The sequence below is a fragment of the Nansenia antarctica genome (genome assembly GCF_963989245.1).
Source record: "Nansenia antarctica genome assembly, chromosome: 7".
NCBI classification, from domain to species: domain Eukaryota; kingdom Metazoa; phylum Chordata; class Actinopteri; order Argentiniformes; family Microstomatidae; genus Nansenia; species Nansenia antarctica.
The window spans coordinates 39,242,232-39,256,242 of record NC_137677.1 but is presented as its reverse complement, the minus strand read 5'-3'; the positions used below and the strand labels follow the sequence as shown (position 1 = coordinate 39,256,242).

Genomic DNA, 14,011 nt, shown 5'->3' with positions numbered 1-14,011 from the left:
CCCTAGGTTTGCTGCCTTGGGGGGGTGGCATGGACTGTGGCATGGACCCCCCCCCCCCCCCCCCCCCTCGGTGATGATAACTCAGCATTAAGGGTTGGATTGGGGGTAAGACCCTGCGACATACCAGCGTCATGTCTAGGGGGTGTACTTGTACATCAAGCCGCCTCACGCTACGGAAACAGGAGGCTCCTGCCCTATGGGCCATTAGGCTCAAGAACCATCGTTATGTGGTCTTGACTACCTGTCCACTTTCTCACCTGGTTCTTGCTCTCTCTCTCTCTCTCTGTTCTCACAGCTTGGTGGCTCTCCTTCGGTCCACCTACATTTACATTTTCATTTTTGACATTTAGCAGACGCCTTTATCCAAAGGAACTTACAACAAGTACATCTGTCTAAGGTAAGTGAATCATCAATACATCTGTCATCATAAAAAAACAAATCTATGCTAGGACCTGGGGCCATTGGCAGTCACAATGCTACAAGAAGGAAGGATTAGTTTTTATTATTTACAGTAGAGAAAGTGTACTGGGGGGTAGTGGGGATGAAGAGATCTTTAGGAGGGTCAGTCAAGGTGGAGCTTGAGTATTAGTACCAACAAGGAACATTGTTGGGATACATTTCTGAGTATAACATCTTTCATTGTAAAGCGGCTCTTATTGAACTAAAGTTCAATCAAGGTTGCGGTACAAAAATATTCTGTGCCATTGAATATCTTTGAGTTTGTGTCTCTTGCAAGCTGACTAGAAACCTGAGCTAGGATGCAGCCAACTATGTAAAGGTGGGGTTCAATGTCCAGCACAAACTGACCAGCACCTCTAAAGCCAGTGGGCCATCCTCAGTAAATATGTATCTATAATGACAGAAACCTGAGTTTGCTTGAAGCCAGTTAAACTTAAGCCTGGTACACACATAAAGATTTTCTAAATCTTAACAGATTTGTTATCTGAGAGACACCCCACACATGAAGATAAAATATCATGAATTGAACAGTTTTGATTGTATTGTGTGTGGTGTGCTCCTATATACGACCACATGCATAAAGATCTGTCCTCTGACAGTCTGGAGTCTCGTCCCCCAAGCCAGAAATCTCGCGTGATCAGGGTAGTAGTACCCTGACGGACCTGTAGAGGCAGCCGTGTGCTACAGGGGAAATAAAGTACAGAAGAACGAAAAGAATAAGACGCGTCAGTCAGCTCGCTTCTTGATTGGCTACATTCCATTCCACGTCACAATCGGACTCGGGAGTTGTTAGGTTTGACCACAGACAAAAATACTTTTGATCGTAAATATTGAACACGTTTAATATTTACGATCGTCGGCCCCGACCATTTTCCGAGGAGATTGTCGGGAGAAATGGACTCTTAACACACCTCACACCACAGGATAATCTTATAGGATAATCTTTAGAGCCATCCGATAATCGGCGTTTGCTCTCCTTGGTCGGAAGGGGGGAAATCGGGCCAAAATCGGCCAGATTATCTTTATGTGTGTACCAGGCTTTAGCCTCAGAGACAGGTCCTATGACTGGGTTGCTTAAGGGACATGGGCAAAGTTAGAATGTACATGATTGGTGCATCCTCCAGTTGGTGGACAGATAATATGGAGCCTTGTCAATGTTGTTATGATTTGTAATAGACAGGTGTCAGCATAGTCATCAATATCCTGTCTATAAGAGATAACTGTTCAGAGAGAAGTGTCGTTTGTATCCTCGTATCCTTTGAGATACGCACCCAGCGCTGGAATGGAATAAATCTTTCTTCAATTGTCCATCTGAGCAAGACCTTTAATTACCTTTGATTGAGTACCTATCTCGGCTACCATCAACACACATTATTACAAACATCATGATTCAGTTCTGGCTATAATCAACATGATGAAGTTATGAAGTCATGCTAGTCAACAAAAACATCATAATGTCACTGAGTATTCATCAGGTAGGTCCAGAATCAAGTCTGATCCAAACTGGAGCTCATGGGCAGGGGAGTAGAAGACGACTGTTGGTGGTGGTGGGGGGGTAGTGTTGATGGTGGGGGGGTAGTGCTTATGGTGGGGGGGGCAGTGGTGGTGGTGGTGGTGGTGGTGGGGGGGGGCAGTGTTGGTGGTGGGGGGGGCAGTGTTGGTGGTGGTGGTGGGGGGGGCAGTGTTGGTGGTGGTGGTGGGGGGTAGTGTTGATGGTGGTGGTGGGGGGGTAGTGTTGATGGTGGTGGTGGGGGGGTAGTGTTGATGGTGGTGGTGGGGGGGTAGTGTTGATGGTGGTGGTGGGGGGGTAGTGTTGATGGTGGTGGTGGGGGGGTAGTGTTGATGATGGTGGTGGGGGGGTAGTGTTGATGGTGGGGGGGGCAGTGTTGGAGGTGGTGGGGGGCAGTGTTGGTGGTGGTGGGGGGGGGGCAGTGTTGGTGGTGGGGGGGTCAGTGGAACTCCTTGTGGTCATGGTCTGTCCCTGGGAGTTCCCCTCAGGCCTCAGGGTCCGTTTGTTGATGTGTTGGATGGTGAGACGACAGCGCAGCACCTGAAGGAACACCTGTTCAGGAGATAAGTCTGTTACTGGTACATATGCCATAGGTTCCCTGTTCATAACTGACCTTGAATTTGGTTTAACTCATTAGAGCAGAGCGTGAATAAAGTTGACCAAATTGTACCAAAGGTGACTTTATTCACCAAAAACGCATACATAATGATGCTCATAAGATGATTCGGTGAGTAATCCCCACTGCTACCTAGTTAACTATCAAACTACTTTACATTGTTAGCAGGTTCAGAAACTAGCAATGTGTCGTTGATTTTCAACAACGCGGAAATGTATTCACATTCTTCTAAAGAAAATTCGGAACATTAAATCGGATGCCGACATGCGGACCAAAAGACTAGAATGTGTCACATATGGTGGAGGGGCTGTTATGTCTTGGGCATGTATGGCTTCCACTGGAACTGGCTCACTTGTCTGCATTGATGATGAAACTTCTGACTCCAGCAGTAGGATGAATTCTGAAGCGTACAGAAACATCTTGTCTGCTCAAATACAAGCAAATGCCTCCAAACTCATTGGATGGCGCTTCATCATGCAACAGGACAATGACCCAAAACATATAACTATAACTCACTATAACCCTATAACTCAACATAGCAACAAGGGAGTTTTTCAGGCCCAAAAAGTGGAAAGTTGTTGACTGGCAAAGTCCATCTCCAGATTTAAATCCTATTGAACATGAAATTAATTTGAGGAGACTCAAGGCTAACAACAAGTGAATATGGCTGCACTACAGGCCTGACAGAGCATCACCATGGTTACAGTACAGGCCGGACAGAGCATCACCAGAGAAGACACTCAGCATCTGTTGGGGTCAATAGGTTGCAGACTCAGGCAGGTATGGCATGCAAAGGATTGTTGACCAAATATTGAAAATGAGGACTTAATTTGGACAGTGGATACATTTTATGAATCTGTCCCATCACTTTTGGTTACCGTGAAATAGGAGGACTATGCATAAAAAAGTGTTGTAATTTCTGAATGGTGAAACCAGTCTGTAAACATATATACCATCTAATAAAAGCTGAGGATGTTAACTTTAACCTCATAAGTAAGTGTTTGATTTTGGAGTGAAGAGCAAAACAAAGAAGAAATGCTTCACTGTCCAGTTACTTAAGTAGTAGTAGTAGTAGTAGTAGTAGTAGTAGTAGTAGTAGTAGTAGTAGTAGTAGTAGTAGTAGTAGTAGTAGTAGTAGTAGTAGTAGTAGTAGTAGTAGTAGTCTCAGCCTCAGTTACTGATATATTTTTTATTTTTTATTATTATTCATTCATTTTCATTGCTCTGTAGCAACAATTTAAGTAAAAAGTGCTTTACAAATTAAATGTATTATTATTATTATTATTATTATTATTGTTGTTGTTGTTATTACTATGATTATGATTATGATTATTGTTATTATTATTATTATTATTATTATTATTATTATTGTAATTCGGGTCACCTGTCTGAACTGTGGGGAGGAGATGTTGTAGAGGAAGGGGTTGATGACAGAGCTGAGGTAGAAGAAGATGATCGCCACGGTCATGGCATATATCATGGAGTGGTGGTTGTCAATTGACCATTTGGGAGACGCGATCACCAGCAGTTGAATACCTTGGGTGGGCATCCAGCACACAGCCAGAGCTCCTACGATCAGTCCTGTGAGGGGAGGGGGGGGAGGGGGCGGTCAGGGGGCAGGGGAGATGGGGCAGAGGAAGAAAGAGAGGGTGGAGAGAAGGAGGCAGAGGACCAGAGAGAGGGGAAGAGAAAGAGGCAGAGGAAGAAAGAGAGGGGGAGAGAAACTCAAGAGAAAGAGAGAGAGGAGGAGAGAGAGAGGCAGAGGAACAGAGAGAGGAGAAGAGAAAGAGGGAGAGGAACAAATAAAGGGGGAGGTAAAGGCAGAGAAAGAGAGAGAGGGGAAGAGAAAGAGGCAGAGGAAGAGAAAGAAGGGGAGAGAAAGAGGCAGAGGAACAGAGAGAGGGGGAGAGAAAGGCAGAGGATGAGAGAGAGGAAGCAGAGAAAGAGGCAGAGGAAGTGAAAGAAGGGGGAGAGAAAGAGGCAGAGGCTGATCAGGTTTTATTTATTCATGTTGTTTCTGGAGGAGATGGAGGGGATTACAAAAATAACCTACCCAGAAACAGGATGGTCTGCTTGCGGGCGGTCTTGACCCTTAAACTCTCGTGCTTGGGCGTGCCCTCTGCTCCATTGGCCCCTCCCCCCATGGGGCCCATGGGTTTCTGTAGGACCAGGATCATCCGCCGACACATGACCCCCACCGACACCAGCACAACCATGTATACGATAAACGACCCCAAGACACTACCCTGGTATGTCCTCCAGCGACCCTGCAGAATGGTGCAGTACCTCAGTTCAACAGGCCCCTCCTCCAGCTGAAAGGTAAAGTCCATCGTCCCCATGGTGAACATAAACGGCAGCGCCACCAGTACAGACGTCACCCAGGCTAAGGCGATGAGGTAAGATGCCAAGCGTGCCGTCAGTGCCTTGAACCTGAACGGGTGGCATATCGCCATGTAGCGCTCGAAGCTCAGGGTCGCCACATTCAGGATGGTGGCGTAGCTGCACGTTTGGTGCAAGAACACGTAGAGTTGACAGAAAACTTGGCTTTGCATGGTGCTGAAGGGGAAGGTCATCATGAAATAGAGATCCACAGGTATCCCGATGATCAGTATCAGGAGGTCGGAGCACGCCAGTGACACCATGTGATCTGTCACGCTCCTCTGAAGATAGCCGTTATGCAACAGCACCCGGGTCACACGCACTGTGACCACATTCCCCACAACTCCCGTCACCAGGATGAGACTGTAGAGGACAACAAAGAAGACTTTGAGAGAGTAGCTTCTCACTTGCGTCAACACCAGGTTGTCTTCCCACTGCTGCTTCCAGTTTATGTCAACATCAACGTCCCTGTCCATCGTGGGAAGAAGAGTTTAGATCTCCAGATTGATTTCAGGAAAAATTCACGATCAGTCCGAGGTGTTTCTGAGAGAAAATATATGTATTATAAACTCCTCCTTCGTCCAAAAAACTTGATTTATCTTCACAGTGGGTTATTCCAGTTCTTTGATTATAACACACCTCTCACAACCAAACTGGACTTCTTCTACTACTTTACTACACAATAACGTTTTCTCTTGGTTTAAGCTTCTTCAATCCACCCAAATCACACCAGTAAGAGAAACATGTATCCTTGATGAGTGTTAGTACTGACGGTCAGTACAGCATGTGCTGTGGAAGCACTGATTCTTAAACACCCCTCCCCGTTACTGAAGTGGTGAAATAAATGTTTTTCTTTGTAACCAGTAAGCGAGGTGGATCTGAAGGAGTTGTGTTGAAATGATCCAGGCCTCCTTGAGAGTTGTCTCTCTTCACTCTCCATAAATGGTCATAAAAAGGTCATCATCCAAAACACATCAAAACAGGATTTTGTCCCATGTGACATACTCATCCTTTGTTGTGTTTTTAGTGTGTACTTATTGGTGTTGTATATAACGATGTTGAGAAGGATAGGCTGGTGCAATCATACATGTTGTCATACAGTATATGTTGAATAGTAATATAAAGCCAATTATCGTAAGACAAAAGTGCACTTATTGCAGAGAATATGTGCAGACAGTATATCCTTCTCAACAACCAAAACATATAAACAAGACAAGTAATGTAATATTGCCACCATATACAACATCTAAAAACCAACTCCCTCTGTTACAGACAGGTTAAAACCAACTCCCCCTGTTACAGACAGGTTAAAACCAACTCCCCCTGTTACAGACAGGTTAAAACCAACTCCCCCTGTTACAGACAGGTTAAAACCAACTCCCTCTGTTACAGACAGGTTATAACCAACTCCCTCTGTTACAGACAGGTTAAAACCAACTCCCTCTGTTACAGACAGGTTAAAACCAACTCCCCCTGTTACAGACAGGTTATAACCAACTCCCCCTGTTACAGACAGGTTATAACCAACTCCCTCTGTTACAGACAGGTTATAACCAACTCCCTCTGTTACAGACAGGTTATAACCAACTCCCCCTGTTACAGACAGGTTATAACCAACTCCCTCTGTTACAGACAGGTTAAAACCAACTCCCTCTGTTACAGACAGGTTAAAACCAACTCCCTCTGTTACAGACAGGTTAAAACCAACTCCCCCTGTTACAGACAGGTTATAACCAACTCCCCCTGTTACAGACAGGTTATAACCAACTCCCTCTGTTACAGACAGGTTATAACCAACTCCCCCTGTTACAGACAGGTTAAAACCAACTCCCCCTGTTACAGACAGGTTAAAACCAACTCCCCCTGTTACAGACAGGTTAAAACCAACTCCCCCTGTTACAGACAGGTTAAAACCAACTCCCTCTGTTACAGACATGGAAAGAACTGTTAACTACAAGAAGACTGCACCCCTTTCCAAAATGTTTTTTCAAAAACAACCAGTTGTTGCGCCAGAGCCAGCAATTGAAATTCATTAAATTAGGATGTATATTCTATGCAGTGTACTGGACACTTTCAAGGTGAAAGAAAAATTCCCCAAAATGTCAATAATTTATCAAGAATTGAACATATTGAGAAACTTGGTGAAGACATGTTTCTATTTGAGCTGGTTTAGGAGAGCCACAGCTAGGGGGTTGAAGACCTTTTTACATTTTAAAAAACTAATTGTATATATATATATATATTATTATTTCACTTTTCACACGAATGTGTCCAGCGGTCTGTGTAGATCACATGGGACAAAATACTAATTGAATGCATTTTCAATTCCAGGCTCCAAGGTAACAAGAGGCTAACATTTTGAAAGGGGATGTAGACTTTCTATATATACTGTAGATGGTGGCATTTATATGACCATTTATGGAGAGTGAAGAGAGACAACTCTCAGGAGGCCTGGCTAATTTCAACAAAACCCTTCAGTAACAGGGGAGGGGGGTTTAAGAATCAGTGCTTCCCAGCACATGCAGTACTGACAGTCATAGAGGATACACGCTTCTCTTACTGCTGTGATTTGGGCTATACAAAGTGTGGATTGAAGAAGCAGTAGAAGAAGTATCTAGAGTGTTTAGTTGTGAGAGGTGTGTTATAATCAAAGAACTGGAATAACCCACTTTGAAGATGAATCACGTTTTTTGGACGGAAGAGAAGTTTATAATACATATATTTTCTCTCAGAAACACCTCAGGCTGATTGTGGATTTACTGTTAGCTTGATTAGTTACTGAGACTCTGTTAGCTTGACTCTGTTAGCTTCATTACTATTACTGAGGCTCTGCCCTGTGGAATCGTTAAGGTAGGGGGAGAAATCAATCTGGAGATCTGAACTCTTCTTCCCACGATGGACAGGGACGTTGATATTGAGATAAACCAGAAGCAGCAGTGGGAAGACAACCAGGTGTTGGAGCAGGTGAGAAGCTACTCTCTCAAAGTCTTCTTTATGGTCCTCTACAGTCTCATCCTGGTGACAGGAGTTGTGGGAAATGTGGTCACAGTGCGTGTGACCCGGGTGCTGTTGCATAACGGCTATCTTCAGAGGAGCGTGACAGATCACATGGTGTCACTGGCGTGTTCCGACCTCCTGATACTGATCATCGGGATATCCGCAGATCTCTACTTCACCACGACCTTCCCGTTCAGCACCATACAAAGCCAAGTTTACTGTCATCTCTACGTGTTCTTGCACCAAATGTGCAGCTACGCCACCATCCTGAATGTGGCGACCCTGAGCTTCGAGCGCTACATGGCGATATGCCACCCGTTCAGGTTCAAGGCACTGACGGTACGCTTCACGTCTTGCCTCATCGCCTTCGCCTGGGTGACGTCTGTGCTGGTGGCGCTGCCATTTATGTTCACCATGGGGACGATGGACTTTATCTTTAAGCTGGAGGAGGGGCCTGTTGAACTGAGGTACTGCACCATTCTGCAGGGTCGCTGGAGGACATACCAGGGTAGTGTCTTGGGGTCGTTTATCGTATACATGGTTGTGCTGGTGTCGGTGGGGCTCATGTGTCGGCGGATGATCCTGGTCCTACAGAAACCCATGGGCCCCATGGGGGGAGGGGCCAATGGAGCAGTGGGCACGCCCAAGCACGAGAGTTTAAGGGTCAAGACCGCCCGCAAGCAGACCATCCTGTTTCTGGGTAGGTTATTTTTGGAATCCCCTCCATCTCCTCCAGAAACAACATGAATAAATAAAACATGATTAGCCTCTGCCTCTTTCTCTCCCCCCTCTTTCTCGCCCCCCTCTTTCTCTTCCTCTCTCTCATCCTCTGCCTCTTTCTCTCCCTCTTTCCACGCTGCCTCAGGAAGGCCTCCAAGATCTCCAGGGACCCATCCCACCCTGGGAACGAACACTTTGTTCGGCTGCGCTCAGGCAGGCGGTTCAGGACCATGTTCGCACGTACAAACAGACTGAAGCTCAGCTTCTACCCTAGGGACATTCAGGCCCTGAACACAGCAAATACCTAGGTTCTAGGCCCTGGACAATCTAGACAATTTGATGGCAGCTACTAGATTGTAAACATAAGTGCAATATTGAAATACAACTGTGAACATTCTAAACCTGCTAACTGCGACACTTTAATGAATGTGCAACAAATACTATGTGCAATATGACAACCCTTGTGTACATAAGGTTCAGATATAGGAAAAGTTAGGATATGTATAGCATAGCATAGAGTACAGCACAGTGTTTTATTGTATAGTATAGTACTATAGTATAGTAGATAGTGTACATAGCCTTTATTTAGGCTAAACCAGCTCTTTTTCCCTCTTTTATTTTACCCTTGGCTCTCTTGTTTTTAGTCTTTTTTCCAAGCACCAGGGGAGCCCCCCCTCCTAAATTTCGTTGTATGGTACCTGTACTGTATTAATGACAATAAAGTCCATTCATTCATTCATTTCTCTGTTCCTTTGCCTCATTCTCTCCTCACTCTCTCTCTTACTCTGCCACATCTTCCCTGTCCCATGACCCTCCCCCCCTTCCTCACAGGACTGATCGTAGGAGCTCTGGCTGTGTGCTGGATGCCCATCCAAGTGACCCGGCTGTTGGTGATGGCGTCTCCCAAATGGATAATTGCCAACATCCACTCCATGATGGTTCTGAACAATGTGGCGACCATCTTCTTCTACCTCAGCTCTGTCATCAACCCCTTCCTCTACAACATCTCCTCCCCACAGTTCAGACAGGTGACCCGAATGACAATAATGATAATAATAAATGTAATTTGTAATTAATTTTAAATTTTACTGAAATTGTTGCTACAGAGCAAACAAATGAACGAATCATAACAAAAAATAAATTGATCAGTAACTATGACGTTGAAAGAGTCAATCTGGGATAGGTACATACTGTACAGTGACCTGCATAAGAAACGGGACAGTGAAGCGTTTTTTATTTGTTTTGCTCTTCACTCCAAAATCAAAGGTTTTCATATATTAATATAATTATTATATTATAAGGACACATTATCATTGTTGTATCCTGGAGTCACAGGGTGTTTCAGGTCTCACAACAGACACCCTCATCAAGGTGACCCAACCGAGGCTGATCAGACCTCGGCCTGTGTCCAAGTGGCTACTACTTGGCTACTACTGACCCCACTGGTCACCCCTTAACAGCCAGAGGCCATCTAGACGCTCTCTCTGCCGCCTCCACGTTGGTGTTGATGGCTCTTCTCCTGCTTGCTCCTGTGATGCCCAAGGTTGCGTAGGCCTTGCTGAGGGAATGACCTGCGAACCTCCTACTGCCCACCTCCACTGGCATGCACCTGGTCCTCCTCCTGTGCCTCCTCCATCCTCTCCTCCCAAGGTGCAGTCAACTCCAGCAAGATGAGCTGTCTTGTGGCCTCGGAGACCAAGATGAGCTGTCTGGTCTCAACGAGGACTGAGTGATGTGTGGTGGAATATTCAGCTGCCTCTCCGGGTCAACTGACATCACCCTCAGTCTCATGCTGTGGAAAGCAGTCCAACAGTGCAGCTCATCTTAGGTGTCCTCTTCGGCCGCTCTCCCTCCTTGGCAAACATGATTGTCTTGGCTGTGCCGTGGGGGTGGGCATATCTGCCACTGCTGATCCCTGTCTTGGAACACAGAGGGCATGCCGGTGTTTCTACTCTGCCCTGTGTGAACAGATTGGATGGGCTGGGGAGGACATTGTAGACCCCCTGGATTAAGAACTTGATCCTCTGGGGGTTCCACCTCCAGATGTCCAGCCCACTCCATTGCCTGTTCCCACTTCATCCAGGCACCCTGCTGTCGCATTGCCACTCTCCTGCTTGCTCGGTCTTCCTCCACAGAAGAGCACACCTCTTCCTGCACCAGCTTACGCCTTTCCTTCCCGCTGGCAGTGTCATACCCGGTCGATGTTGAACTCCCAAGCCTGGCCCTTCCCTCTGCCACATTCCCAAGAAGGGCCCTGTGCTTCAGCCGAGCTTCTGCCTGCTTGACTGCCTCAGCTGCACTTCCACTTCCTCCCCGACCTCATGACAATCCCGACACCGGACACTCGCTGACACTCAGCCAGCCCTCCAGGTCAGCACTGGTAGTCTTGATGGAGTCTGTATCCTTCAGGCTACAGTTGAAGACATTTCCGAGACACTTCACTGGTTTTTGCGTGACAGACGGGATCTGGACTTCTCCCAGACTGAAGCAGAACCTGTCAGTGGCACGGCTGTTGTTGTCACTGTGTGGTGGTCCATGAAGGCTCTGATGGATGGTTGCCTCACTCCAGACTTGCTGAGGGGGCCCGGCACTCTGTTTCAGCTTACTTGACCAGCATTTTAATTTTACAGATGGATATATACATACAAACACTTACTTATGAGGTTAAAGTACACATCCTCAGCTTTTATTAGATGGTATATGCTTACAGATTGGTTTCACCATTCCGAAATTACAACACTTTTGTATGCATAGTTCTCCTATTTCACGGTAACCATAAGTGATTGGACAGATTCATAACATGTATCCAATGTCCAAATTAAGTCCTCATTTTCAGTATTGGTCAACAATCCTTTGCATGCCATACCTGCCTGAGTCTGCAACCTATTGACCCCAACAGATGCTGGGGTAGTGGTGGTCTAGTGGATAGTGAGTTGGACTTGTAATCGGAAGGTTGTGAGTTCAAATCCCGCCTGAAACCACACCACTACTAGTGTGCCCTTGAGTACTGCACTTAGCCCTCAGTTACTCCAGGGGGAATGTCCCTGTAATTAGTAATTGTAAGTCGCTTTGGATTAAAAGCGTCTGCTAAATGGCAAAATTAATTATTATTATAAATTAGATGCTGAGTGTCTTCTCTGGTGATGCTCTGTCAGGCCTGTACTGTAACCATGGTGATGCTCTGTCAGGCCTGTACTGCAGCCATCTTCACTTGTTTGCCTTAAGTTTCTTCAGCAAATTAATTCCATGTTCAATAGGATTTAAACCTGGAGACGAACTTTGCCAGTCAACAACTGTCCACTTTTTGGGCCTGAAAAACTCCCTTGTTGCTATGGCAGTGTGTTTTGGGTAATTGTCCTGTTGTATGATGAAGCACCATCCAATGAGTTTGGAGGCATTTGCTTGTACTGGAGCAGACAAGATGTTTCTGTACACTTCAGAATTCATCCTACTGCTGCAGTCAGCAGTTACATCATCAATGCAGACAAGTGAGCCAGTTCCAGTGGAAGCCATACATGCCCAAGACATAACACCTCCTCCACCATATGTGACACATTCTATTGTTTTGGTCCGCATTTCGGCATCCGATGTAATGTTCAGAATTTTCTTTAGAAAAATGTGGATACATTTCCGTGGTGTTGAAAATCAATGACACATCGCTAGTCAACTAACACAGCTTGTTTTGTAAACCTGCTAACAATGTAAAGTAGTTTTATAGTTAACTAGATAGCAGTGGGGATTACTCACCGACTCATCGTATGAGCATCATTATGTATGCGTTTTTGGTTAATGAAGTCACCTTTGGCACTTTAGAATGTTGACAATTTGGTCAACTTCATTCACGCTCTGCACTAAATGAGTTCAACCAAATTCAAGGTCAGTTATGAACAGGGAACCTATGGCATATGTACCAGTAACAGACTTATCTCCTGAACAGGTGTTCCTTCAGGTGCTGCGCTGTCGTCTCACCATTCAACACATCAACAAACGGACCCTGAAGCCTGAGGCGAACTCCCAGGGACAGACCATGGCGACAAGGCATTCCACTGCCCCCCCACCACCACCAACACTGTCCCCCCCTCACCACCAACACTGCCCCCCCCCCCCCTCACCACCAACACTGATCCCCCACCACCAACACTGTCCCCCCCCATGACCAACACTGCCCCCCCCACCACCAACACTGCCCCCCCCCCCACCACCACCAACACTGCCCCCCCCCCCCCCCCCCCCCCCCACCACAGACCCTGACCAGTCACAGTCGTCTTCTACCCTCCTGCCCAGGAGCTCCAGTTTGGATCAGACATGATTCTGGACCTACCTGATGAATACTAGTGACATCATGATGTTTTTGTTGACTAGTATAACTTGTGTTATTGTTTTATTATCCATCATGTTGATTGTAGCCAGAACTGAATCATGATGTTCCTTGTTGATACTAATACTCAAGCTCCACCTTTATTGCCCCTCTTAAAGATCTCTTCATCCCCACTACCCCCCTGTACAGTTCATATACTGTAAATAATACAAAGTAAAAAGTAACCTTCTTGTAGCATTGTGACTGCCAATGGCCCCAGGTCCTAGCATAGATGTATTTTCTTATGATGACTGATCATATTGATCGTATTGATGATTCACTTACCTTAGACAAATGTACTTGTTCTAAGTCCCTTTGGGTGAAGGCGTCTGCTAAATGTAAAAAATGTAAGTGCACCGAAAAAGAGCCACCAAGATGTGAGAACAGTAGCAAGGTGTACTAAAAAACTATGTTCAAAATCCCCTTTATATTGACTGAGTTAGAGCATATAAACCATTTAATCCAAGACCAAGTAATACGATAAATTATTTAAATAATTTTCAAATGTTGTATATGGTGGGAATATTATATTACATGTCTTGTTTATATGTTTTGGTTATTGAGAAAGATATACTGTCTGCACATATTTTCTGCTATAAGTGCACTTTTGTCTTACGATAATTGGATTTATATTACTATTCAACATATATGCCAACATATTTATGATTGCACCAGCCTATCCTTCTCAACATCGTTATATACAACACCAAGTACACAATAAAAATACAACAAAGGATGTGCATGTCACATTTTATTTTGGGGGGGATTCCAGGCTCTGAGGTAACAAAAGACCTAACATTTTGAAAGGGGGTGTAGACTTTCTATATCACTATACTAGTAGATAATGAACTTTTTATGACCATTTATGGAGAGTGAAGAGAGACAACTCTCAAGGCCTGGCTAATTTCAACAAAACTCCTTCAGATCCCCCTTCTCTCGCTTTATTGGTTACAAAGAAAAACATTTATTTCAC

At 45.3% G+C, this 14,011-nt stretch overlaps 2 protein-coding genes across 2 annotated transcripts; one reads left to right on the top strand and one right to left on the bottom strand.

The window, feature by feature from the left end:
* Window positions 1-920: 920 nt before the first annotated feature.
* Window positions 921-5,440, bottom strand: LOC308162592 (G-protein coupled receptor 39-like; the record flags this gene model as incomplete). The annotated part of the gene is made up of 4 exons (XM_080536737.1): window positions 921-943; window positions 2,419-2,521; window positions 3,970-4,166; window positions 4,639-5,440. The coding sequence occupies 4 exons, from the start codon at window positions 5,438-5,440 to the stop codon at window positions 921-923; spliced, it is 1,125 nt and encodes a 374-aa protein (XP_080392863.1).
* A 2,419-nt stretch (window positions 5,441-7,859) lies between these two features.
* LOC308162591 (G-protein coupled receptor 39-like) lies at window positions 7,860-13,016 on the top strand (the record flags this gene model as incomplete). The annotated part of the gene is made up of 4 exons (XM_080536736.1): window positions 7,860-8,661; window positions 9,513-9,709; window positions 12,619-12,711; window positions 12,966-13,016. 4 exons carry the CDS (start codon window positions 7,860-7,862, stop codon window positions 13,014-13,016), a joined length of 1,143 nt encoding a protein of 380 aa, XP_080392862.1.
* Between the last annotated feature and the right edge of the window lie 995 nt (window positions 13,017-14,011).